General features: G+C 34.6%; 2 protein-coding genes across 11 annotated transcripts in view; one reads left to right on the top strand and one right to left on the bottom strand.

Moving 5' to 3' along the window:
• Positions 1-1052: 1052 nt before the first annotated feature.
• LOC126890016 (uncharacterized) lies at positions 1053-4715 on the bottom strand. The gene is made up of 2 exons (XM_050658818.1): positions 4240-4715; positions 1053-1095 (listed from the first exon to the last, which is right to left on the bottom strand). Exons 1-2 carry the CDS (start codon positions 4713-4715, stop codon positions 1053-1055), a joined length of 519 nt encoding a protein of 172 aa, XP_050514775.1.
• A 2426-nt stretch (positions 4716-7141) lies between these two features.
• Positions 7142-26339, top strand: part of LOC114336077 (uncharacterized) — a 161000-nt gene continuing 141802 nt past the window's right edge. For 9 of the 10 annotated variants that reach the window (XM_050652279.1, XM_028286442.2, XM_028286418.2 and 6 more), the window contains exon 1: positions 7142-7423. In XM_050652279.1, the coding sequence (XP_050508236.1) occupies positions 7271-7423 (153 nt within the window). In that variant the 5' untranslated portion in view covers positions 7142-7270. The remainder of the gene's footprint in view (positions 7424-26339) is intronic. The other variant, XM_028286453.2, reaches the window with a different exon arrangement.

Raw genomic sequence — 26339 nt, 5'->3', positions numbered from 1 at the left:
ATTATCGATTCCTGTTTCAGTCTTTATCTAATATCTTCATTTCTTATTCTGTCCAATTTCGTTTTTCCTGCTATTTTTCTCAGCTGCTTCATCACCGCTGCGTTTATTGTACTGTCTACTTTTGCATTGTTTACCCATGTCTCACTTGCATATATTAAGAGGAAACAGTAGCGATCAACAGGTAGCGAAAACACGTTCCAAGATTGCGGCTGTAATTTTGAATATTTTTTCGAGATATTTGGCACACGTATTCGTAATATAATAAAGAATGGCGGTACAGAGGCCAACTTAAAAAATATATTAATATGTGGAAATTACTCTGTAATTAAATACAATATTAAAAAACGAGCCTGTACCGCCATTAAGAAGAACAAAAAAATACACTTTCTTCAAATAAACTTTTTTATCCGATGCCTAGATTTTGTGTCATTTTGGAACTACCTACTAATGAAATAAAAAATTTTAGTAGTTCCAAAATGACACAAAGTCCAGGCATCGGATAAAAAAGTTTATTTGAAGAAAGTGTACATTTTCTATCTCCATCCATTTGTCGTCTACATTGCCTGTGTCACTATTTTTTGCAGCGAGGTTTCTAAAATTGTTGCTTACCTGTTCTCTTGTCCTTTACAGTATAGTTGCGTATTTCAGTTGCTTAAGGTCTATCTTTTGTTTAACTGCATTTTTCTGTATTGAATCTTATATTTACTGCAGCCACCATCCGATTGTGATCCGATTCTGTATCAGTGCCTGGATAGGTTTTTGTTGACGTAATGGAGTTTTTAAACCAGCTGCTGATTAGTATATAGTTGATTTGAAATGATGAACACGCTGCTGATATGAGCACATTGTAGAAATGTTAGGGTATATGAAGTCTAAAGCTCACAATCTTATTGAAGATTTTTATTATAAAAGTTTTCTGGCGACCGGTTTCGGCGTTTACAGTTTACACAGACAGATGACTTGGAACATTACTTTAATTATATGGTCTAAGTCTACATTAGCAATCATCCATCAGTTAAAATCTTTTAAACAAAACTACTGTATTCACTCAGTTATTCTAACATTTTTACAAAATAATTTAAAAGCTCAAACTCACTAGAACAGTAATATAATCTGACAAACAGTACACACTACCACACACAGGTTAAAATTTTTTTTTTTAAATTTCAGTATTAATAAATAAATCAGACTAAACCACAAACACGCGTTACTATAACATGAACTGTTTAAAATACACTCTCACATACAAATTAAAATAAATATATAAAATATACACATGTATATATACAGTATATAATATACAGGTTGTTAGTAAATAAGTATGAAACATTTTAAGGGCTAATTCTACATGAAAAAATAACGCCGGTTTGCTCTATAAACAAATGCAAATACTTCGTTTCCGAGATACGGGGTGTTGAAATTTTTATTTCACACTGCCAATTTATTTATTGCTCTAAGACCAGTTGAGCTATGAAAATGAAATTTGGTGAGTTTTGGGAGGTAGTTATTGCGCATTTTTTAACATACAATTAAGAACTTTGTATTTATCATTGGCGTGCCTACGGGTAATGGTCTGAATTTATTTAAAGAAAAAAATAGTACGCCTGTGAGATATTCCAAAATAGTAATTATTTTTAAATTCCACGTATAATTTTTAATAAAAAATCTTTCTTGCCTTTTTTTCATATGGTGCACCGTTTTTATGCAGAAAAATAAAACATCTTGGCGCGTATTTTTCATTTTTTAATACATTATCAAGAACTATCCAATATAATAATACTAAACCAGAACAATAACAGAAAATATTACTAATAAGATTTCAACTAAGTGCAAAGTTGCAAGAAATGTTTAAAATAGTCTCCTTTACAGGTAACAGAAAAATTTTATATTCATCATTGGCGCGCGTACGGGTAATGGTCTGAATTTTTTTAAGAAAAAAATAGTACGCCACTGAGATATGTCAAACTAAAAATCATTTTTGAATTCCACGTTCAATTTACGACAAAAAATCTTTCCTGCCTTTTTTTCATACAAGGCGCCGTTTTTATACAAAAAAATAGAACATCTTAACGCTTACAAAGTATTTGAGGTAGTTTCCGTATGCATAAAAACTTAGTTCAAATACTTTGTAAACTTTAAGATGTTTTATTTTTTTGCATAAAAACGGCACCGCATATGAAAAAATGTCATGAGAGATTTTTTGTCGTAAATTGAATCAGCAATTCAAAAATGATTTTTAATTTGACATATCTCATTGGCGTACTATTTTTCTCTTAAAAAAACTCAGACCATTACCCGTACGAGCACCAATGATGAATATAAAATTCTTCTGTAACCTCTAAAGGAGGTCATTTTTAACATTTGTTGTAGTTCTGCGCCTAGTTAAAATCTTACTAGTAATATTTTCTCTTATTGTTCCAGTTTCGTATTATTAAATTGGATATTTCTTGATAATGTATTAAAAAATAAAAAATAAGCTTCAAGATGTTTTATTTTTCTGCATAAAAATGGTGCACCATATGAAAAAGGGGCAAGAAAGGTTTTTTATCACAAATTAGACGTGGAATTTAAAAATAATTTTGTATTCGAAATATCTCAGTGGCGTACTATTTTTTTCTTTAAATAAATTCAGACCGGTCGCGTGGTGGAGTCGCGAAACTAGTGTGTTTGATTCCCTTCTTGACTAGGATGGCTGTGTTCCTCCTGATCTTCTCGTGTGGTCGTTCCTATATACATCGTATACAGGAAACTTTAGATTAAAGTTGTTGGTAAGTTTGGTCTCCTGTATGGCTACGATGTGCATCTCGCATCTGTTGGCGATTTCGTCTAAGATGTTCTGGTTTGTTGTTATGCCGCCCGGATTCCAGGAGCCTATCCTCAAGTATCCCCTTTCTGTCAGCATTACTTCGTTGCCTCCCTGGTGCCCATTATCACTTCTTTGACTACCTTAGTCACTATGTTAATAACCATTCTCACTAGGTAGTCTTCGTCTGAGATCGATGTGTTGTTCTGCGCGTTTTGTGTGGCCTGGGCGTAGGAAACCCCGGTTGCTTACGGTCGTCTTTGTTGTTGTGCTTGATGTTGTGGCCTCCTTGGTGGTGTTCTTCCCCATGTTGGGCGCCTAGGGCATCCTCGGTAGCTGGCTGGATGGCTGCCTTTGCAGTTAGCGCAGGTTGCTTTAACTTCTCTGTCCCGTTTGCACTGTTTCGTTTGGTGGTCTTCACCGCACTTCACACACTTTGGACCTTTGTGGCACGCGTTTTGGGCGTGGTGGAAGCCCTGGCAATTAAAGCACTGCGTTGGTCCGTTAGCCTTTCGTAGGTCCTCTACCACGACCTTCATGTGACACAGGTTTGTGATTCGCTTGGCATCCTCGACGTCCTCATGGTCCAGAGTCAGGACGAACATTGGAAGCTGTCTCTTTGGGCCGGCTCTGGTGGACATATTTTTCGCTGAATGGCAGTCAATATTATATTGTGCTGCCATTTCGTTTTTTATTTCTTCTTCTGTGGTATTTGTTGGTAACCCTCTTATAACCACTCTGGGTTTCCTATCCTCGTCTAACGGGAAGGCTATCCATTGTAGCCTTTTGGTTTTGTCTTTGGCTTCGTATGCTTTAGCATAATCTTCCACTATCTTAACCATGTTCCTGTAATCTTCGGGCTTTTTAGTTTGTATTAGGGTTTCCCTACCGCTCTTTGAGATCTTGTTGATCGTTATGATATTTTGCTTTTGGGCAATGCTGAGGATGGCCCCTGTCTCGTTCACGCTCTGTAATTTTATTACAGGCGCTTCTCGGTGATATGTTACCTGTTGTTTAGGCAACTCTGCGGTATCTTGATCTTGGTTGGTTTCCATCTGACATTCTGACTCTGAGACAATGGGACGTTTCGGGGCAGGCGCACCACCACCTGCGCTCGTAGCTGGATCGATTGGTTGGACTGGTCCTTTTGGCAGGAGCACTTCTATTGGGGGTGACTTGGCCCTCATCGCATTATTGGCTTGACGATCCCATGTCGTCGATTCTTCATCTTTGGAGGTGGATGGCAGTACCGGGAATTCTTCTTTGTTTTTCGGTTTGTCTTCGGTTCGAATTTTTTCAGTCTCTCTTCAGCGGTTGGTTTAGGCTTTTTGGCTTCAGAGGCTGGCTGTGGCTTTGGTTTAGTCTGCATTTCCTGTTGTTGATTCTTTTCAATGAGTTTTCTAGTCTCTTGCAGTTCTGTCAACAGGTCGTCCAACCGGTTTGACATCTTTTTGATTTCGGCCCTTAGTCGCTCGTTTTCTTCATCTTTCTTTGCCATTTGGTCTTCGGCAATTTGAAACCTGGCACTCATCGTTTTTATCACTTCTTTCAGGGTTGCTACTTCGTCATTCGGATCCTCTTCGCTCTCGGATTTGGCTGTCCGTGCTCTTTTGATGGTACCTCTGCCTGCCTCGTCGGGAACTTCTTCCTCCATGGCCTCCCCTTTTGGGTTGTCCTTATCTTTCTTCGTTTCCTCTGGTTTATTTTTCTCGTCGCTCTCTTTCTTTTTCTCCTCTCTCTTCTTTTTGGACTTTTCCCTCTTCTTCTCGCTCCTAGGGAGTTTAAAACCATCGTTTTTCGCGCTTCTGTCGTCCACGGACGAGTATCCGTCAGTTTCATCTGCGCTTAATTCCTGAAACAGGTTAGGACCCACTTTGCGTGTGTCCTCATAAGTTGGCGTAGTAGGCGCCATGGAGCGGGGGGGTGACCGAGATCTGACTCGGGTCATCTGGGGTTGGGGGGCGAATGGTCCTAATTTTGGCGAAGCCGTTTTTCTGCCGACTGGCCCGACGCCAGCTCTGTTTCAGGGTTGGCTCCCTGTACCAAGCGCGGTTGTTCACGTACCCAGACAGAACTGGGTACGGGATCCTCTTGGCTTTCTCGTTCTACTGACTTAGGGGCCGGGGCTGCCCGATGTAGATTCCAACGAACTACACCTTGCAGTGTCGATACCCTTACGGAGGCACAGTAGAAATCCCGTAGCGGGCTCTCGTCGAGCCCGCTTTACTTTTTCTGCTAACCGATCTCTAGCTGTGGCGTCTCAGAGAATTCAATAAAATCAAACTCCCTAAGTTTCACCACATCCAGTCGATCGGCCTTTGCATCTCCTTCACGCGTCAGAGAGTGAGAAGCGCTCAACTGATCTCTTGCTTACATTCAAGACTGAACTAAAAAGTTCACAGTTGGGCTACCCCCACCTCGTTCGGCTGCTCTCGCTGCTGCTTCGCTCCGCTCGACGTGTAGCTCTTCCGGTGTCTGACACCGGACTACTACTGATCCATTGGCACGAAGAGACAACTTAACGCCTATATACTTCTCCCTCTTTAGTTGCGGTGTATGTATTCAGACGTTGGCCGTCATTATGTTTATTATTTTCTGAAACCTTTCTCTATTGGCTGCTACGCGAAATAATTCTTCTACTGTGGAGCCACACCATTGTCTAATATTACGTAACGATGGAAATTCATTTCGACCAATCCATCTATTTCCCTCAATTTTTCCTTGTATTATAAGGCGAAGCAGATGATACTTTAGGTTCTCGAAATATATGGCCGAAGTACCTATTCTGTTTTTCTTCTCTTTGTGATGCTTATGAGCGGACGTTCTGAATTCATCATTTGAAAAACATCTTCATTGGAAGTGTGCGAAACCCACGATATCTTTAGGATTCGTCGATAGCACCACAATTCGAATACTTCTAATTTGTTTAGCATTGTGGTTTTTAACATCCACGTTTCACAACCATACCATACCATAGACCACACATAACATTTCAGGTCCTTCTTGCAAATATTCATCGACAGGTTTCTGTTATATAAAACTGGTTTCCAGGTCATAAAAGCCTTACATGATATTTGGATCCTGGTTATTATCTCTTTATCAGAGTCACATGTTTATACCTGCCAAGGTATTTAAAATGATTTACCCGTTTTATCTCCTCTCCATTAAGAGAAAACAGACCTTGATCTATATTAATCTTTCCAACTGCTATCTACTTTGTCTTTGAAATGTTGATTTTAAGGCCTCTCCGATAGGCGATAACTTGCTTCACTGACTACATTTAGTAGTATCTGAAGATTTTGTCAATTTTCTGTAAGTATGGCTGTATCCTCAGCGTACGTAATATTGTTCATTACTTCTCCGCCTTTGCTTTGCGTTACACCACTATGTGGTGCCAAGGTTTTTTTGAAAATATTTATATTTATATTGTATATACTTCTCCGCCTAGTCTTTTACTCCCTCTTGTCTTTCATCCAAAGGCTCCCTAAAGATTTTATTCAGCGTACACATTAAGGGTGGGTGATAAAACACAACCCTGTCGTACTCCACGTTTCATGGGTAGTTTTTCAGTACGACTGTGTCCAATTTGGACAGAGGCTACTTGATTGTAATATAATTATTTCAGCAGTCTTATATCGTAGTGGTCAAGTCCTGCTGCCCGCAGACAATCGAAAAGTGTATAATGTGGTACTCGGTAGAATGCCTTCTCGAAGTTGATGAAACAAACATAAACGTTCTTTCGGACCTCACAACTTTTTTGTAAGGGAACCCGCATACAAAATAGTGCCTCTCTAGTTCCTAGACCATTTCTAAATCCATATTGCTTAATATCCATTCTACTTTCGCAAACAAGGAGTACTCGGTTTTGTATAATACGTAAAAAAGTATTTTAAGTGTGTGACTCATCAAACTGATTTGTCTAAAATCGCTGCATTTGGTGGGCCTGCTTTCCTTTGGTAATGTTATAAACAGTGACTCCAACCAATCATCTGGTATTTTTGGTAATCTGGAAAATGGTAAAGTAGATAATGTTTTCCTCGTCCAACAGTTTAAGTAGCTCAGCAGGGATTTATTCTGGTCCAGGTCCTTTATTGTTTTTGCCTTGCTGTATTGCTTTTCTGACTTCCGACTTCAGTATACTGGGACCTCTGTCTAATTGGTTGTCACAGATAGTGACATATACGACATCGATCAAAACATTTAAAGGAAATATAAAGAATATATTTGAATAAAGTCGATGTAGTCTGCATTTCCTGCTGCAAATGTAAATACATTGTATAAATATTCGAAAATAACCGCAAGAAACCGAGAAAATCAGTTGAAAAAGTATTGTTTATTCCACAAATCCTAAGCAGATAAGCAAGCGGCTTAGTTGGTTTGATAAAATATACCTACTTCCTTCTCGGTCGATAAAAAATTGAAAATAGATTTTGCTCACAATTCATTAGTTTATTAGAGTGTTAAAATATGGCAGGATCGGGCAGTTATACTGTCAATAGGAGAAAAGATGCCTCCTTCAAGAATTTTATTTGTGCCCTTGTGGCCTTCTTGGCCATGTTAATATTAATCTCAATTCTACTTTGGGCTTTAAGAAACCGAGGCAGTGGAAGTGAGAGTCTAGTAAGTAGTTAGTATTAGTTTACTATTAATGTTTTTTTATTAAAAATCATTAATTATTGACAAACAAAATTCTGGTTCACTTTCTTATATTTTTCCAAAGACATCTTCTATCACTTTAGGTTTTTTTGATATACCGGTGGCTTAGTTCAAGAAGTGCCAATTTTATACCTATGTATACAGGGTGTTTGGTAAAGAATGGGCCATAGCTTAACCTGAGATCCATGAGGTCAAAGTTAAACTTTTATTTTATTTATTTTTGAATATTTCCTGATAGGCATGGGACAACAACACGAAATTTGGTAAGTGGTGCTAGTACTGTACATTCTATCAAATTATGTTAAACAAACGTTTCTGGCTACTACCAGAGGCGTACGACGGGGGAACGGGAATGGTTGACCCTTCCCAAATTCTATGCCACTGGCGTAATTTCTATTTTAGTGCAATTTTTTGAATCTCCAATACTTCCTATGTAACTAACACACTCTTCATTCGTAAGGATAAAGCCATAAGTTTTCCAGATATTTGAAGCTAAAAACAAAGGAGCATAATACATTAATCAAAATAAGTGTGAATTTTCATTTATAACTTTAAATATCTCGCAAACTAATGACCTTATCGTTACGAATGAGGAGTATATTATTTGCATAGTAGGTATTGGAGAATCTAAATATTATGCTAAAATAGATGTATCATCAGTGGCGTAGAATTTGGGAAGGGTCAACCATTCACTTTCCCCTGTCGTACGCCTCTGGTATTAACCACAAACAATTATTTAACATAATTTAGTAGGGTGTACAGTACATACACTTTCTGCCAAGTACTATAAGGATATGTCAAATAGTTTTATAGTGCCGGGCACACATAGTTCTTAAAGTTTTAAATAAAGAATAAATGATTTAAAAAAAAAGAATACTTTAAAATAATTTGACAAATCCGTGTGATACTTGGTAGAAAGTGTAAGCACTGTACACCCTACTACATTGTGTTAAATAATAGTTTCTGGCTACTACCAGAGGCGTACGACAGGGGAAAGTGAATGGTTGACCCTCCCCAAATTCTACGCCACTAATAAAACTGCTATTTTAGCATAATTTTTAGATTCTCAAATACTTTTTATGCAAATAATATACTCTTCATTCGTAACGACAAAGTCATTAGTTTTCGAGATAATTGAAGTTAAAAATGAAAAGGTATTTTTTTAGTACACTTATTTTGATTAATGTAATATCCATCTTAATTTTTAGCTTCAAATATCTCGAAAACGAATGGCGTTATGGTTACGAACGAAGAGTATGTTTTTTACATAAAGTATTGGAGAATCAAAAAATTGCATTAAAATAGCAATTCCGCCAGTGCCGTAGAATTTGGGAAGGGTCACCATTCACGTTCCCCAGTCGTACGCCTCTGGTAGTAGCCAGAAGCGTTTGTTTAACATAATTTAGTAGATTGTACAATACCAGCACCACCTACCGAATTTCGTGTTGTTGTCCCATGCCTGTCAGGAAATATTCAAAAATAAATAAAATAAAAATTTAACTTTAACACACTGTATTTCGGTTATTATCAACTTTTGTACTAAGGTAGGTTAGCTTAAATCGACCTATTTTAACCTCATGAATCTAAGGTTGAGCTATGGCCTATTCTTTACCAAACACCCTGTATATTACTTGAAAACAACAATGATATTAGTTAAACTTCACTGTGATATTGAGCACTGTTACGATAAGAAAATACGTATTTTCAAGTAATAAGTTTAATTTTATAATTTCATTAAACAGATATTTCTTCTTCTTACTCTTCGCATTTATAAGCAATCTCTGCTTGTTCGTTGGCGGATTAATACCTCTATGGAAGGTTGTCACTCCATCTTTTGCGCGGTCGGCTGACACTTCTTGTACCGATTGGTAATTTATCTCTTGCTATTTTGACCACAGGTGTCTCCCATATTCTGCTTATGTGGTTATTCATTTTTTTTCTATTTAGTGTCCATTCGTTTATACACTACGTTACTGTACGTTGCATTGTTTTCTAATGTCTTCACTCCTCTTTCAATCTCTCAGCGTATTTTCTGCAATTATCAGTACTGTCATCTTTGTCGTTTCTAGTAGTCTTTTTGTTGTGGCTATACACCGGGTCTTGTTTCTGATGCATAATATGTCATTATTGGTAGTACACTGGCTTTATAGATTCTTGACTTCATCTCAGTGTTAATATGTCGATTTCGCCATATTATAGTGTTATTAATTAACCCGCGAATAGTCGCGCGGTGAGATAGAATCTCAATTTTTATCCTTTTTCGCGATAACTTGATGAAACATTTTGCAATTTTGAAAAAATTTCGTAAGTGCCTCGAGGAAGGGTTTAGTAATGCGTAGGAATTTTTTTTTTCTTCTTCTTTTTGTGGAATTTATGGCTTTGGGGAGAGCCAATTATTTTTAACCAGCGAGTAGTCGCGCCGTTAGAGATAGAATCTCACATTTCATCCTTTTTCGTAATACAGTAAAACCTGTCAGTAACGGCCACTAAAAATGAAAGAACTATTGGCCGATATAGAAAGGTGGCCGCTATTGCCAGTTTTTGTAGTCTACATAAATTGGTTTGGGAAATTTTCAAAAACTGGCCGTTAGGACAGGTGGCCGATGTTGGCAGGTGGCTCTTAACACAGGTTTTACTGTACAGTAAAATTTGTCAGTAACGGCCACTAAAAATGAAAGAACTATTGGCCGATATAGAAAGGTGGACGGTATTGCCAGTTTTTGTAGTCTACATATAATTGGTTTGGGAAATTTTTAAACTGGCCGTTAGGACAGGTGGCCGATGTTGGCAGGTGGCCGTTAACACAGGTTTTTTTAATAAAATTGTTACAAATATGTATTTTCAATATAAAAAGTAGATAAAAATAGTACAAATAAAAATTTGTTTTAAATTCGTATTTTGAGATAGAATCTCACACGCGACTATCGACGTTACAGAAGTGAGCGCGACTACTCCCGGGTTAAGAATATAAATTTGTAAAGAAGATAGATGGTTTTGCTTGTTTTCGATTGCACAGAGGGTTGCACAATCGCTGGACAGCTGTTTCCACCATTTCAGGCTTCCTCAACAGCGCTAGCATGCACTCCTCTGAATCGAAAAACAGCTCAACCATCAATTTATGGGGAACTTTAAAAATCATTAAATTTCCCATTGGAACGCGATAGAGCGACATCAATTAATAAATTGAAGAGTCTTAAATGAAGAATTCACCACGCAATACAATTAAAATTGTAAATAGTTATTTAAATCTGAGACTCTTCGTGTTGAAAGTTCTTTCTGGTACATCCTTCATCTGCGACTTTTACAATTTATAAGACCCCAGACGACGAACATAGAAAACAAAAAGGACTCCTTGCCATCACATTCCGTTTTCATTCGTCTAGAAAAAGGACAGAAGAGGAACTTTCTAGTACTCAAATCTGAGTAAAGATAGAAAAGAAAATACAGTGGAACCCCGATAAGTCGGCCCCCGATAACCCGGAAGTCCGGCTAACCCGGACCGATTTTCATCAGACAAAAATTTAACAAATAAACAATTTAACAATTTTATCAAATAAAAATGTATGTAGGCCAAATAATATTTCAGAGATAATGTGTATTTGTGTAATTTGAACACATAAGTACAATAGTAAAAATGATTCATGCACACGGCGGCAGCCAGAGCGACCGTCTCAGCTTATCGGAAAGAACAGACACCTGTCTGTATTCCTTTTTCTTTATTTATGTCAAACTGTCTTAGCATTGTTTAAAAAAGACGTGACTATTTAAAAATTCTTGTATTGTGTGTAGTACAGCCTATTAATCACTTCCGTTCTGTAATGTAATCGTGCTTCAGATTCTGTTTGCTTTGTCTACGTAATTGTAACAAAACGTAAAAATGTTGCAGTGACAATGGAAAAGAAACTAGAAACATTAAGTAGGATTGATAAAGACGAATCTTTAAAATAAATTTATTGCAGCATCATAATATGATATTATGCTACCATAGGTCTGGATCCCGCGTATGAAAAAAAAGTTGATAAATAGCAAGCTAAAAATTTATTAATAGCTTAAGGGTGTCTAGTCGGATAAACTTTGATATATGAGAACACTGGAACAGGGGCAGTTTTAATTGTGGAACAGGTCAAAAATTTGGAACGGTCAGAACACGAAAATGGCACATTTGTTTTGTCCGACAGAACAGACATAAACTCTCCGAACAGAGATTAAACTCTCATGCAAAAATCAGACTGCTATTTATCACCTGTCATAATTCCTGTCATTTGACATATTCTACATGTTCCACTCATTAAAACGCCAATTTGGTGATAAATAGCAGTCTGATTTTTGCATGAGAGTTTAATCTCTGTTCGGAGAGTTTAAGTCTGTTCTGTCGGAAAAAATACATGTGCCGTTTTCATGGTCTGACCGTTCCAAATTTTTAACCTGTTCCACAGTTAAAACTTCCCCTGTTCCAGTGTTCCCATATATTAATGTTTGTCCGACTAGACACCCTTAAGCTAATAACAAATTTTCAGCTTGCTATTTATCAATTTTTTTTTGTACGCAGGATCCAGACCTACCATATTATGGTGTCGGTACATCTCTACAGTATGACTGAGTTTTTTACCAAGAAATGAACAAAACTCTACACTCTATACAACTATACGTAATTTAGATGTGTACTGTGCATATGTGTTTCATGTTTTTGTAATTGTAATGGAGGTTATTTATTAACTTTTACTATATTCTCCGGCTAACCCGGATTTTCGATAACCCGGATCGGCCGCGGTCCCGATTAATCCGAGTTATCGAGGTTCCACTGTAGATGGTTTTGCTTGTTTCCGATTCAGAGGGTTGCACAATCGCTGGACAGCTGTTTCCACCATTTCAGGCTTCCTCAACAGCGCTAGCATGCACTCCTCTGAATCTAAAAACAGCTCAACCATCAATTTAAGGGGAACTTCAAAAATCACTGAATTTCCCATTGAATTACTCTGGCTTTATAAATTCTTGACTTCATCTCAGTGTTAATATGTCGATTGCGCCATATAGTGTTATTAATTAAAAATATAAATTTGTAAAGAAAATGGATGGTTTTGCTTGTTTTCGATTTAGAGGGTTGCACAATCGCTGGACAGCTGTTTCCACCATTTCAGGCTTCCTCAACAGCGGTAGCATGCACTCCTCTGAATCGAAAAACAGCTCAACCATCAATTTAAGGGGAACTTCAAAAATCACTGAATTTCCCATTGAATTACTCTGGCTTTATAAATTCTTGACTTCATCTCAGTGTTAATATGTCGATTGCGCCATATAGTGTTATTAATTAAAAATATAAATTTGTAAAGAAAATGGATGGTTTTGCTTGTTTTCGATTTAGAGGGTTGCACAATCGCTGGACAGCTGTTTCCACCATTTCAGGCTTCCTCAACAGCGGTAGCATGCACTCCTCTGAATCGAAAAACAGCTCAACCATCAATTTAAGGGGAACTTCAAAAATCACTGAATTTCCCATTGAATTACTCTGGCTTTATAAATTCTTGACTTCATCTCAGTGTTAATATGTCGATTGCGCCATATAGTGTTATTAATTAAAAATATAAATTTGTAAAGAAAATGGATGGTTTTGCTTGTTTTCGATTTAGAGGGTTGCACAATCGCTGGACAGCTGTTTCCACCATTTCAGGCTTCCTCAACAGCGGTAGCATGCACTCCTCTGAATCGAAAAACACCTCAACCATCAATTTAAGGGGAACTTCAAAAATCACTGAATTTCCCATTGAATTACTCTGGCTTTATAAATTCTTGACTTCATCTCAGTGTTAATATGTCGATTGCGCCATATAGTGTTATTAATTAAAAATATAAATTTGTAAAGAAAATGGATGGTTTTGCTTGTTTTCGATTTAGAGGGTTGCACAATCGCTGGACAGCTGTTTCCACCATTTCAGGCTTCCTCAACAGCGGTAGCATGCACTCCTCTGAATCGAAAAACACCTCAACCATCAATTTAAGGGGAACTTAAAAAATCATTGAACTTCCCATTGGGACGCGATACAGCGACATCTCGTAACAAATTGAAGAGTCTCAAATGCAGAATTCACCACGCAATAAATGTGTTTGAAGTTCCCCTTAAATTGATGGTTGAGCTGTTTTTAGATTCAGAGGAGTGCATGCTAGCGCTGTTGAGGAAGCCTTAAATGGTGGAAACAGCTGTCCAGCGATTGTGCAACCCTCTGAATCGAAAACAAACAAAACCATCTATTTTCTTTTCTATCTTTACTCAGATTTGAGTACTAGAAAGTTCCTCTTCTGTCCTTTTCCTAGACGAATGAAAACGGAATGTGATTGCAAGGAGTCCTTTTTGTTTTCTATATTCGTCGTCTGCGGTCTTATAAATTGTAAAATCGCAGATTAAGGATGTACCAGAAAGAACTTCCAACACGAAGAGTCTCAGATTTAAATAAATATTTACCATTTTAATTTTATTGCGTGGTGAATTCTGTATTTGAGACTCTTCAATTTGTTATAAATTTGTAAGTATAAAAATAATTCAATCAAAGTTTCTTATTGTTCAGTACTTTTAGACAAATAGTACATTGTTTACCGGGTAGGAAAAGCTTAACATTCCTGGACGACTGTGAAGATTACTAAGTCGAGGCGCAAGCCGAGACTTAGCAACACAGAGTCCAGGAATGTGGCTTTTCCTACGAGGTAAACATACTATTTTTCCGCAAATCGTTTAAAATTCGACAGATATTGATTGATTTAAAAAAAAACGCGATAATTTTATTCCCAAATAAATGGTGCTTTGAAATTCCTAATAAAATTACTTGGGTTACTATGGAAACGTATTGAGGTTGAATTGTCAAACTGGACATTTATAAATTTAATTGCTGGTGTTCTCGAAAGTAAAATGATAAGTGATGATGAAATTTCCATTCCTGGGACTCCTCCAGAGCTGGTTGAGGCAGTGAATACTGCTTCATTAGAATTATTGCCAAAGAAATCAAGAGAAAAGTAGGAAAATGCATACAGACGTTTTATGGATTATCGCATGAGTAAAAATACGAGTTCTTTCTCAGAAAATGTTGTAATGGCATACTTCCTAGACCTTTGTTTAAAGATGAAATCTTCAACATTATGGGCCAATTATTCAATGCTGAAGTCAACCCTTGCACTTAAACACAATGTAGATATATCTACATACTCAAAACTTCGTTCTTTATTGGAACGGCAAGCTCAAGGTTATAGGGCAAAGAAATCTAAGATTTTAACGAAGGAAGAAATTGAAAAATTTATCCAGGAAGCTCCAGATAAAGAAAATTTAATGATTAAGGTAATTTACAAGGTTTTAATAGCAATGTGTTTTCTATCATTTATGTAGAACACTAACAACTGTACGGAAATATCATTTCCTTACAGTAAGGAAATGACATTTCCTTACAGTAAGGAAGTCCTGACTTTTTCTTCAAGAAATTTTGACAGGAATGTCAAAATTTCCTGGCGATTTGCGGAAAATACAATTACAAATGAAATTTAATAAAAAAAGTATATCTATCTATTTATTTCCTTTCGTCACTTTTGATTTTCACTTCATCTAATAGAAATAATTTATCTTCGTTTGTATAGGGATGGCTGTTGTGAACAAAACTTCTGTTTTCAAAATACAATTACAAATGAAATTTAATAAAAAAAGTATATCTATCTATTTCCTTTCGTCACTTTTGATTTTCACTTCATCTAATAGAAATAATTTATCTTCGTTTGTATAGGGATGGCTGTTGTGAACAAAACTTCGGTTTTCGCTTATACTGGTTTTTTAACTTACGGTTTAACCCAGTGGTAATACCCGATCAAAAAACCGTTTACTCCAAAAACCGGTGTTGGCTTTTTCTAATCAATTTTAATCAATCAATCATGCAAATTAGGTTAGACTGTTACAAATACATTGCACTTAATTTGCGATGCTACATTCAAATCGGTAGCACTATTATCGATACCGATACCAGTAAAAGAATATTAGTCCAAAGAAATAAGGATTTTTTCAGGACACTCAAAGATCCAGGTAGCTGACTACATTTTTAGTTATTGTAGACCTATAGGAAGAAAAGCTACCTGTTTCCTACCTAGAGTTCGCGTCCGTTTTTTAATTATTAACAATTTAATGCAAAAAACGCAATTTTTTCGACTTTTTGCACCCCATTAAAAAGCTAAATAGTTGACATAAAATTACAAAATTTTGATTTTTAAAAAAATTAAACAACTTCAAAATACCAATTTTTGAATGTTAAAAAGTCAATATGTTGCTTCGTAAATTTCAAAATAATTGAAACTCGATTTTTGTTAATAACTTTCACTAACCTAGAATATTAGGGATTTTCCCAAAGTTAGGTATTTTGGTACTTAACAAATGCTCAAAATTTGAAACCTATCCGTTAATTAGTTTAAAGGTTATTCTATTTGTTTATCCCAGAGATCTTTATTTTTCAATAACATAAGACAGAAAATGAACATAGGGCAATTCTGAGTATGCTAGGTGAAAATAGAGGAGTGGGAGTATCAAAATGTATTAAAAAAAGATAAAAAAAATTATTAATATAGCCAAAAATCCTAATGCCAAATTTTTTAAATTTTGTAGTTTATAAACGTTTAGACTAACTTTAAAAATTCTATCTGCAGAAACAATATTTTTATATACCTATTCGAAAAGCTAGTATTTTAACGCGAATTTTCAAATAAATAAATTTAGCCTGGGTTCATTTGGGACAAAGTTAGCATGTCATTTTTTTAATTCACAGCTAATTTGTTTATAATAATTAAGGAATTTTAGTAATGCCATTTAAAATAATGGGATTTGTATTTTTTGTAAAAAAATTTTCACAAACATCGTACCTTCACAGCACCCTCTACGATTTTTCAAAAATGTAGTTCAAACGGTTATTAGGAGGAACCTACAAATCCACCGAGTTAAAATAACGAAAAAGCAATTTCAAGCTAATACAATTTTCTGTATCTCTGCATCAACTCAATAGAATTTTATCTTTCTTTTTTTAATTTGTATGTAATTTCTACGTACCTTACAAATATGCAATTTGTTTATAACTTTATTAATTAATAAACAGTCTAATTTGTTTAAACAATTCTTGAAAAAATTATTTTTTTATTAAAATGTATTTTTTTAATCATAATATCATTAATTATCAGAAAAAAAGTTAAAGTACACTTTAATAAATAAATTATTTTTATTAGAGAATTATTTATTGAAGATAATTTATTTATAAAAGTATACCTTAACTTTTTCTATGATTAATAATGCTAGTATGATTAAAACATAGATTTTTGAGAAAAAAATATTTTTTAAAAATTGTTTAAACAAACTAGACTGTTTATTAATTAATAAATATCTATTTCAGAAAAAAATATTTTTTTAAAAATTGTTTAAACAAACTAGACTGTTTATTAATTAATAAATGTCTAGACAAATTGAATATTAGTAATGTACAGAAAACAAATTAAAAACTACAAATTAAAGAAAGAAAGATCCAAATATATTCAGTAGATACCGAGATATAGAAAATGATAATAGTTGTAAGTTGCCTTTTTTAGTTTTTGAACTCGTGCATTTGTCGGCTCCCTGCTCCACTTACCACGACTAGTCAACCATTGAACTACATTTTTAAAAATTTGTGTAAAATACCAGAATTTTGAATATGTAAAATGATTTTTTCTACGGAAAATATTTTTTGTTAAAGTTATTCAAAATATTTATAAACTACAACATTTCAAAAATTTGGCATTATAATTTTTAACTATATTAGATAATTTTTTTATCTTTTTTTAGTACATTTTGATAGTATCACTTTTCTACTTTCATTTGGCATACGCAGAATTGCCCTTTCATTATTTTCTGTCTTATGTTTTTGCAAAATAAAGGTCTCTGGGATAAACAAATAGAATAACTTTTAAACTAATAATGGATCGGTCTCAAATTTTGAGGGTTTGTTAAGTACCCCAATACCCAACTTTGGGTAAAACACTACAGTTTTAGGGTAGTTTTAGTATAAGTTATTAACAAATAACGATTTTCACTTATCTTGCAGTGTGCCTAGCAACATATATTAACTTTTAACTTTCAAATATCGGAATTTTGAAGGTTTTTTAAAGTTCTAAAAAACTAAATTTTGTAATTTTATGTCAATTAATTAGCTTTTGAATTGGGTGCAAAAAATCGAAAAAATCGCGATTTTTGCACTAAATTGTTAATAATTAAAAAACGGACGCGAACTCTAAGCAGGAAACAGGTAGATTTCCTTGTTATAGGTCTACAATAACTTAAAAAGTAGTCAGCTACCTGGATCTTTGAGTGTCCCGAACATGATCTATCTCTAGCTTATGTCCCTGGGGTATTATATCAATGTCAAGATAATCATTCGATATATAAATGGTTCTGGGTGTCTTATAAAAGGGCATCTGGATTCATTTCTCATAAGGTGTCCGAAATATTGTAGCGTTCGAAATTTGATAGTAGTCTCGGTTATTCTTCATTTTTATAAGGACCTCCTCATTTACAAGTCGTCAGTCCACGAGATCTTAAGTATTTTCCTATATAGCAAAATCTCAAATGCTTTAAACTGTCTGCACATATCTTCGTTCAATATCCACAATTCAACACCTTAAAAAAGTATAGAAAATAGGTAGTATCGCCGTATCCTTACTTTTATACCAAGAGCGAGGTTCTTCTTCTTCTTCTTCTTCTTCTTCTTCTTGTAATAGGACTATGTCCTGTTTCTTCTGTTACAGTCTTTGCTACGATCCGGAGCTCCAACTCTCGTACCATCGTTTTTTGGGTCTTCCTATGGGTCTCCTGGTGTTGGGTTTCTGTGTTTTCGCCCAATGCGCCATACGTTCAGGGTCCATTTGATCTACGTGGTCTCTCCACATGCGTCGTCGCGCTCTTGTCCATCTCACTACGTCTTGAACGCCTAGCTCTCTCAATGTGTCTTCGTTTCGTATTCTATCTCTGAGTGTGATACCTCTTATGGATCTTAGGGTTTTCATCTCTGTTGTTCTCATTATTTGTTTGGTCTTTGTTGTCTCGGCCCTTGTCTCAGCTGCCTATGTCAGTACGGGTCTAACACATGTCTTATAAATGCGGACTTTGCTTTCGGTGCTCATATATTTATTCCGCCAGATTATATCCCTCAGGAAACCAGATATTCTCGCTGCTTTCGTTGCCTGCTGCTTTGATTCTTGCCACAGATGCCTGTCGCTAGATATTTCCACACCTAAATATCTACAATCCATTACCTGTTCGATTATATGGTCGTCCACTACTAATTTACATCTAATTGGGTTCCTGGATATTACCATCGATTGGGTTTTCTCTTTGGATAGTGTCAGGTTATACTTTTCGGCGGTTATTTTGAATTTTTTTAGTAGGCGTTGTAAGTCATCTTCGTTTTCGGCTATTAAGATTGCATCATCTGCGTAGCAAAGTATTCTCATGGTTCGGTTACTCATTGTGTATTGTGTATCCCTGATTCATTATGTTAACACTACCTATAACCTATCCACTATTAAATTAAATAGGAATGGACTGAGGCTGTCCCCTTGTCTAATGCCTGCATTGATTTTGATTTCTTCCGTGAGCCCGTGTGTGGTTTTAATTCGTGTTTTGTTGGATCTATTTAGCTCTTTGATTATGTTTCTATACCCCTGACCTATGTTTTTCTTTTCAAGGATAGTGAGCACCTCCTTTAATCGCACTCTGTCGAATGCTTGTTTCAGATCTACAAAGCATGTAAACATGGGCTTGTCGAATTCTATTGATTTCTCAACTAATTGTCGCATTATGAAAATAGCGTCTATTGTGGATCTGTTTGTTCGAAAACCCTGTTGTTCTTCCGATACACCGGCTTTCTTATATATTTTTTGGGATAGAATTTTTGTCAATAGTTTTGATGTAGAATTGAGTAGTGTAATTTCTCGGTAGTTCGTAGGATCTGTCTTTGCGCCTTTCTTGTAGATGGGTATTGTTATACTCTCTCTCCATTCCTCTGGTACTGTCATGTTGTTTACACAATTTTTTGGAATAATGTTGTTATCTCTTCTATTATTTTTGTACCTCCGTATTTAATTAGTTCATTTGGTATATTATCCGGACCTGGTGGAGCGAGGTTGTTGCTATTAAAGGGAGGTCCTCATCTGGTTTAAGATGGATCTATCTTTTTCTCTTATATCCTGGTTGTTGGTCCATTCTTCATTCGTTATGGTGCCTAGGTAGCTATAGTTGATCTATATATAATATATGTAGGGTTTTCCTAGTCCTAGTTGTAGTATTAGCAACTAAATCTAAATAGAACTGACAGATAGTAAGATCTTCTTCTTCTTTGAGTGCCCAAATTTTAGGGGTGGGTAGCTTCCATGACAATTTGCCGAAATCGTTGTCGATCTTGCGCGGCATGTAACAATTGATCTGCTGATAAGCCAGTCCATTCCGAAGGTTTCGGAGCCATGAATATTATTTCTTTTTACCAATTTCACTTTTTTCGTCGATCTTTCCGTTGAGTATTAACTGCAGTATCTGCTGACTCTCATTGTATGCCCCAGATATTCAAGTTTCCTCTTTTTTATCATCGTCATCAAACCACCTTCGCCTTGATCTACTACTCTGTGTAAGACTTCTATGTTTTAAATGCGTTGAATCCATGATATTTTGAGCATATGACCACATCTCGAAGGCTTCTAATTTGTTTGTCGTGTTAACCCTCATGATGCAGGTTTCACATCCATATAGTGATAGAGGATACACATAACATTTTATAAACTTAATAGTAGGATGCATATACATAGTGTATTCATCCTACTATCCGTCTATCTATTTAGACGTTCTATTTAGTTACGAATACTACAACTAGGGATAGGAAAAACCTACCGGTTGTATCATAATACCGGTTTTTTTTACTCTGCAATATTCGGTTTTCCCGGTTGTTTTTTGTCCCGATTATAACCGGTTTTTCCTTTTCAATGTAATAACCGGTGAAAAATCTGATAAGTTATCTACTAGATCGGTAAAGATTGAAAATATGTTATTATTAGTTTCTGGGAGTGGTAACGCGTTCTGTCAGATCGGTGATAAAAGTTATGTGAGGTTATTATAACTTGTACTGCGTCTTGTTAAATATAGTACTTTGAATTCTTCTTCTTGTTATTTCAATGAATATTTGTAAAATATTTTAAACAGTAAGTCAATAATTCGAGAAATAATTCAAGCTTTCCACAACAACCTCAATTTGTGATTCATTTTTAGCTAATGGAAGGAAATACTGTCTTGTTAACTGACGTCAACGTACTTTCCCACTGTATTCAGATACTTTTACTTTTACAGTATCTGTACTTTTTGTTAATTTTGGTTGGATAACAAGTTAATCTTGATAAGCAGATGAGAGTTATGTCAGAATATTTATGACGAATGGGTCACATGTGTGAGTCCATTTCAAATGGATTGTAGAAATAAAATTCAGACTTACAATCTGTTTTATTGAGGCAAAATAGGCCAAGAGGCAGCGCTGAAAAATCTATTTGAATTCACTAAAGCTAGATTTTTCACAGTTGATTACTGTGAGTGTGTAGAGAAACATACTGTTTCACTGCTTCAAACAATGAAGAAAATGAATTGGCTCGAAATTTTTTCGTCCAGCATGAATTTACTTGAAATTTTCACAGAAAGTAGGAAATAGTCGATCATTTTCTATATCATGCCGCTATCATACGCTAAAACCTTGGGGGTGGTTGCCACCCCATCTCGGGGGTGGGAATTTTTTATTACATTTTAACCATGTAATTCAATATAATAAGTCATTCTAAGAAAAAAATGTTTTTTACATTTTCTTCGTAAAACTAATATTTTTTGAGTTATTGGCGCTTGAAAATAACAGTTTTTCGACGAAAAAATCGACTTTTTTAGAGGGTTTTTTGAGAATATCTCGAAAAATATGCATTTAATAAAAAAAAACTGTAGATATCAAAATTGTATCCTTTAGTAACAAAAACCAAATTATTTTCCAATAATATCTTCAAGACCAATACAAACCGAGATACGGCATGTTATAAGTTAGCTTTTTTCGTCCAATGCATAATTTGAAATATTCAAAGCCAAGTAATGGGAAAAATTTACATTTTTCGAGGAAAACTTAAAATATTTTTTCAAGTATACAATTAGATCTTTCAAAAAAAAATAACAAAAATTTCTAGCATGAAAATTCAGCGACTTATAATAAAAAAAATGTCGGGACCTGCTTTTCTTTACGAAAAAATCAGTGAAAACAACCCCCTAACTACCTTCCTAATTCAAAATTGGTCTTCACCTTTCTGTAGTTCCCTTTATATTTATATTATCAATACACTCAAGGAGCTTGACCAATTTAAAATGCCTAATTTTGGAAAATATTATATCTCATTGTGTACTGATTTCTAGCCTTAGTAAATGGATTAATTACCTTCGTAGGAAAGCAACTTTGATACCCTCTCAGTAATGAGACCCCTTAAAAATGATTTCGTAGGACTTTTAAAGAGCTATAAGACTCTGTAAATTAAATTCCGTAAGATTCCTTAGTTTTTAATTGGGGCGGGTTTAAAGGGCTCGAATAAGGGGGTGTTTGTTGGTAATTAGAGGTTTTAAACAGCTATATCTGGCTAACTATTTATTGTAATGAAAATCTATACACAGGGTAATTTTAGTCATTAAAAAAGCTACAATTTAGTAGTTTTTAGTTTTTTTTTTCATATCTTCAGTATTTTCGGAGATATGTATTTCGAAGTAAAAGGTGAAAAATACCAAATTGCAAAAAATAAATTTTTCTTTAAACTTCAATTTTTCCAAAATTAGTCATTATAAATAGGTCAAACTCCTTGAGTGTATTGATAATATAAATATAAAAGGAACTACAGAAAGGTGAAGACCAATTTTGAATTAGGAAGGTAGTTAGGGGGTTGTTTTCACTGATTTTTTCGTAGAGAAAAGCAGGTACCGACTTTTTTTGTCGCTTAATTTTCATGCTAGAAACGTTTTATTATTATTTTTTTGAAAGGTATAATTGTATACTTGAAAAAAGATTATTTAAGTTTTCCTCGAAAAATGCAAATTTTTCCCATTATTTGGCTTTGAATATTTCAAATTGCGCATTTGACGAAAAAAGCTAACTTTCAACATGCCGTATCTCGGTTTGTATTGGTCCTAAAGATATTATAGGAAAAGAATTTCGTTTGTGTTACTAAAAGATAGAATTTCGATATCTACAGTTTTTTTATTAAATGCATATTTTTCGAGGTATTCTCAAAAAACCCTCTAAAAAAGTCGATTTTTTCGTCGAAAAACTGTTATTTTCAAGCGCGAATAACTCGAAAAATATTAGTTTTACGAAGAAAATGTAAAAAACATTTTTTTCTTAGAATCACTATTTACATCGAATTACATGGTTAAAATGTAATAAAAAATTCCCACCCCCGAAACGGGGTGGCAACCACCCCCAAGGTTTTAGCGTATGATAGCGGCATGATATAGAAAATGATCCTTGGACTATTCCCTACCTTCTGTGAAAATTTCAAGTAAATCCATGCTGGACGAAAAAATTGCGAGCCAAAATGCTTCATTTTCTCAATCGACTATTGGGGCCGACCGACCGGCTCTGTCCCGCCATACAGCTGACCGACTATAATAACTTTTATTTATATTTAATTTATAATGTGTACCGATTTTCAGCCTTAGTAAATGGAAATACTTACCTTCGTAGGAAAGCAACTTTGATACCCTCTCAGTAACTCCTTTTCTACGTTTCGCTTGACCGACCGCAGTATGTTTCTTTACACACTCACAGTAATCAACTGTGAAAAATCTAGCTTTAGTAAATTCAAATAGATTTTTCAGCGCTGCCTCTCCTTCTAAAAGGACGACCGGCAGGTTATGGACACTACAATTTACTGTCAATCTTCAACTCTTCGGTAAAGGTCTTTTCAAAATAATACCGGTTCAATGAATATAGTAAATAGTATTATGCGTCTATTTTACTATGTTCCCTGAACCGCCATCGTTTTGAGTTGACCTTTACCGAAGATCTGCAGATGGACACTAAATCAGCGCCGGATAAAGGGGCGGGCAAGCCGGGCGACCGCCCGGGGCGCCAAATTTTTAAAGGTGCCAAATTTTGAAGGACGCCGATATAAAAATATATTTTTTTCATTCATTATTTTTTTTGATTTTACATATTGATTTTGAACATTTTCCTATGACAATTTTTGAATAATTCTAATATTATTTATCAGAAAAATATTTCATCTATAGTCAGAATTCACAACTCAAAAAAAAAGATTAATAGACTAAAATCAAAGCTCACTAATAAATATAATGCAACCTAAGAATTGTTATGGTTTTTATCACTCATACAAAATTAATGCAGACAAATTCTTTTTACGATATAAAATGATTGTATATTTTTTTGGGTCATTTGTCACGTAGGTATCATGTATGTCAACAATCTACTTTAAAAATGGACGAAGATCAAATTTTAAATTATCAACTAAATTATGAATAGTCAGTGATACTATATATAGTCTGTTCGCTAAACTCAGACACAACTGGCTAGTGATTTTAGTTGGTATTATTTTTGTTTTTGGCCAATTTTTCCAAAATTGGCAAAATTACTAACAATTTAGTAATTATTAACTATTTAGTAATTATTTTTTTGCCAATTTTATCAAATTGGCAAAATTACGTACCAAAATCACTAGCCAGTTGAGCCTGAGTTTAGCGAAGCGACAATACCTACTGGCGCTTATGTCGTAAAACTCTTTGGTTAAATAATTTTGTCTTTCTGTAAATTTGCATTAACACTGGCGCGTGTGCTTTAAAGTGGAATAAAAAAAGTTTTGTACAAAATATTGGTTGTGGAATTAATAAATTTTTATTATTTTTCCGTTACATAAATTTCGGTAAGCAGCGATCCACGTAATAAAAAAAATAAATAAATAATTAAATGGACGGTAAGAAATCCTAATATTAACTTATTGCACATGAGGTCATAGTCCGTTCATTAACGGTAAAATATTGCAAAACCTCTAAATTTTAAAGAACCGTTTGGATTGACATGAAATTTGGCATACACATAGCTAACAAGTCAAAGAAAAAAAGTGATATTGTGCTGATATGTGCTTATGCCCTGGGGGTGGTGTTCACCCCCTCTTGAGGGTGAAAAAATATTCGTCCAAAGAAAGTCAGGAAATGGATAAACTGGCTAATTTTAAGTAACTTTTGTTCTATAGAGTTTTTTCAATAAGGCAATACTTTTCGAGTTATTTGGCAGTGAATATGTTCATTTTTTCAACAAAATAACCACGCTTTTAGACGGTTTTTCGCAAATAACTCAAATAGTAAGTATTTTGTCGCAAAAAATATCAAAAATATAGCCTGTAAAAAATTTAAAAAAATGGTGTATATATCACGTCCCTACACCTAGTAGAAGCAGAGTTATAGCTAATGAAAAATAGGTTCATATTCGTCAAATTCCAAATGGAATACTTTAACGTGAAATAACCAAAAATGAAGCACATTTTGGGGAAAACTCATTACAACTTATTTAAAATGTTGAAAAAAAGCTTAATTTTTTTTTTAAATTCTAGCATCAAAATTATACAAGTTACACTCAAAATAAAGTTAGTCCCTTTTGGTTTTGGTAAAAAAATCGAGAAAATCACCCCATAATTGGTATCTTAAATGAACTTAATCGTTACGATTTCACAAATTTCATAGCTCGTGTATATATTGTTTATATGGTCTGTAAGTTTTATCGGTTCAAAGTCCTTATTATTGAAAGGACTGTAGTTAAAAGGGGTTGAACGAGTCACTGATCACGAATGTATGTAAATTTAGAAACACCAAATCTCAATCAATTTTTGTCTAACATAAAAACAAAAAAATACATGATATTCAGAAAAGCAAATCTGACTTTTTTTGTTTTTCGAGATTTTTGGTATCTCTAACAATTTTTAAGTTATTTTGAAAAAAAGCATCTTTTTTAAAATTAAAATTTTTAAAAAATTTATTTTGAAACCAAATTTTTTCAAAAATAAGCACTTTAAGTCGATGAAACTTACAGATCATATAAACACAACCTAAGTAAAATAATTTGTGGAGCGGTAACGATTAATTTCATTTTAGTTGCTAATTAGGGGGTGGTCTTCCCGATTTTTTTTTTGCAAAAACAAAAGGGACCAACTTTATTTTGAGCATAACTTGCTTAAATTTAATGCTAGAAACTTTTTGTAAAAATAGAAATAAAGCTTTTTCTAAACACTTAAAAAAGTTATAATGGGTTTTTCCCAAAAAGTGCTTAATTGTTTGTATATTTCACGTCGAAATATTCTATTTGAAATTTGGTGAATATAAATCCATTTTTCATTGGCTGTAACTCTGGTTCTACGAGATCCAGAGACCTAACACGTACACCGTTTTTTTTTACTTTTTTATATGCTATATTTTTGCTAAGAACGTTTTTTTCGACAAAATACTTACCTTTTGAGTTATTTGCGAAAAACCGTCTAAAAATGTGGTTATTTTGTTGAAAAATGAACATATTCACTCGCATATAACTCGAAAAGTGTTGACTTGGCGAAAAAGCTCTATAAAACAAAAGTTACTTAAAATTAGTCAGTTTACCCGTTTCCGGACTTATTTTGGACATATATTTTTTCACCCCCAAGAGGGGGTGAAAGTCACCCCCAAGGCAAAAGCACACATCGGCACGATATCACTTTTTTTCTTTGACATGTAAGCTATACGTATCCCAAATTTCAAGTCAATCCAAGCGGTTCTTTAAAATTTAGAGCAAAAACCGTCAAAGAA

This window comes from Diabrotica virgifera, chromosome 1 (genome assembly GCF_917563875.1).
Source record: "Diabrotica virgifera virgifera chromosome 1, PGI_DIABVI_V3a".
Taxonomy (NCBI): Eukaryota; Metazoa; Arthropoda; class Insecta; order Coleoptera; family Chrysomelidae; genus Diabrotica; species Diabrotica virgifera.
The sequence above is the reverse complement of the archived record's forward strand: the minus strand, read 5'-3'. Positions and strand labels throughout refer to the sequence as shown.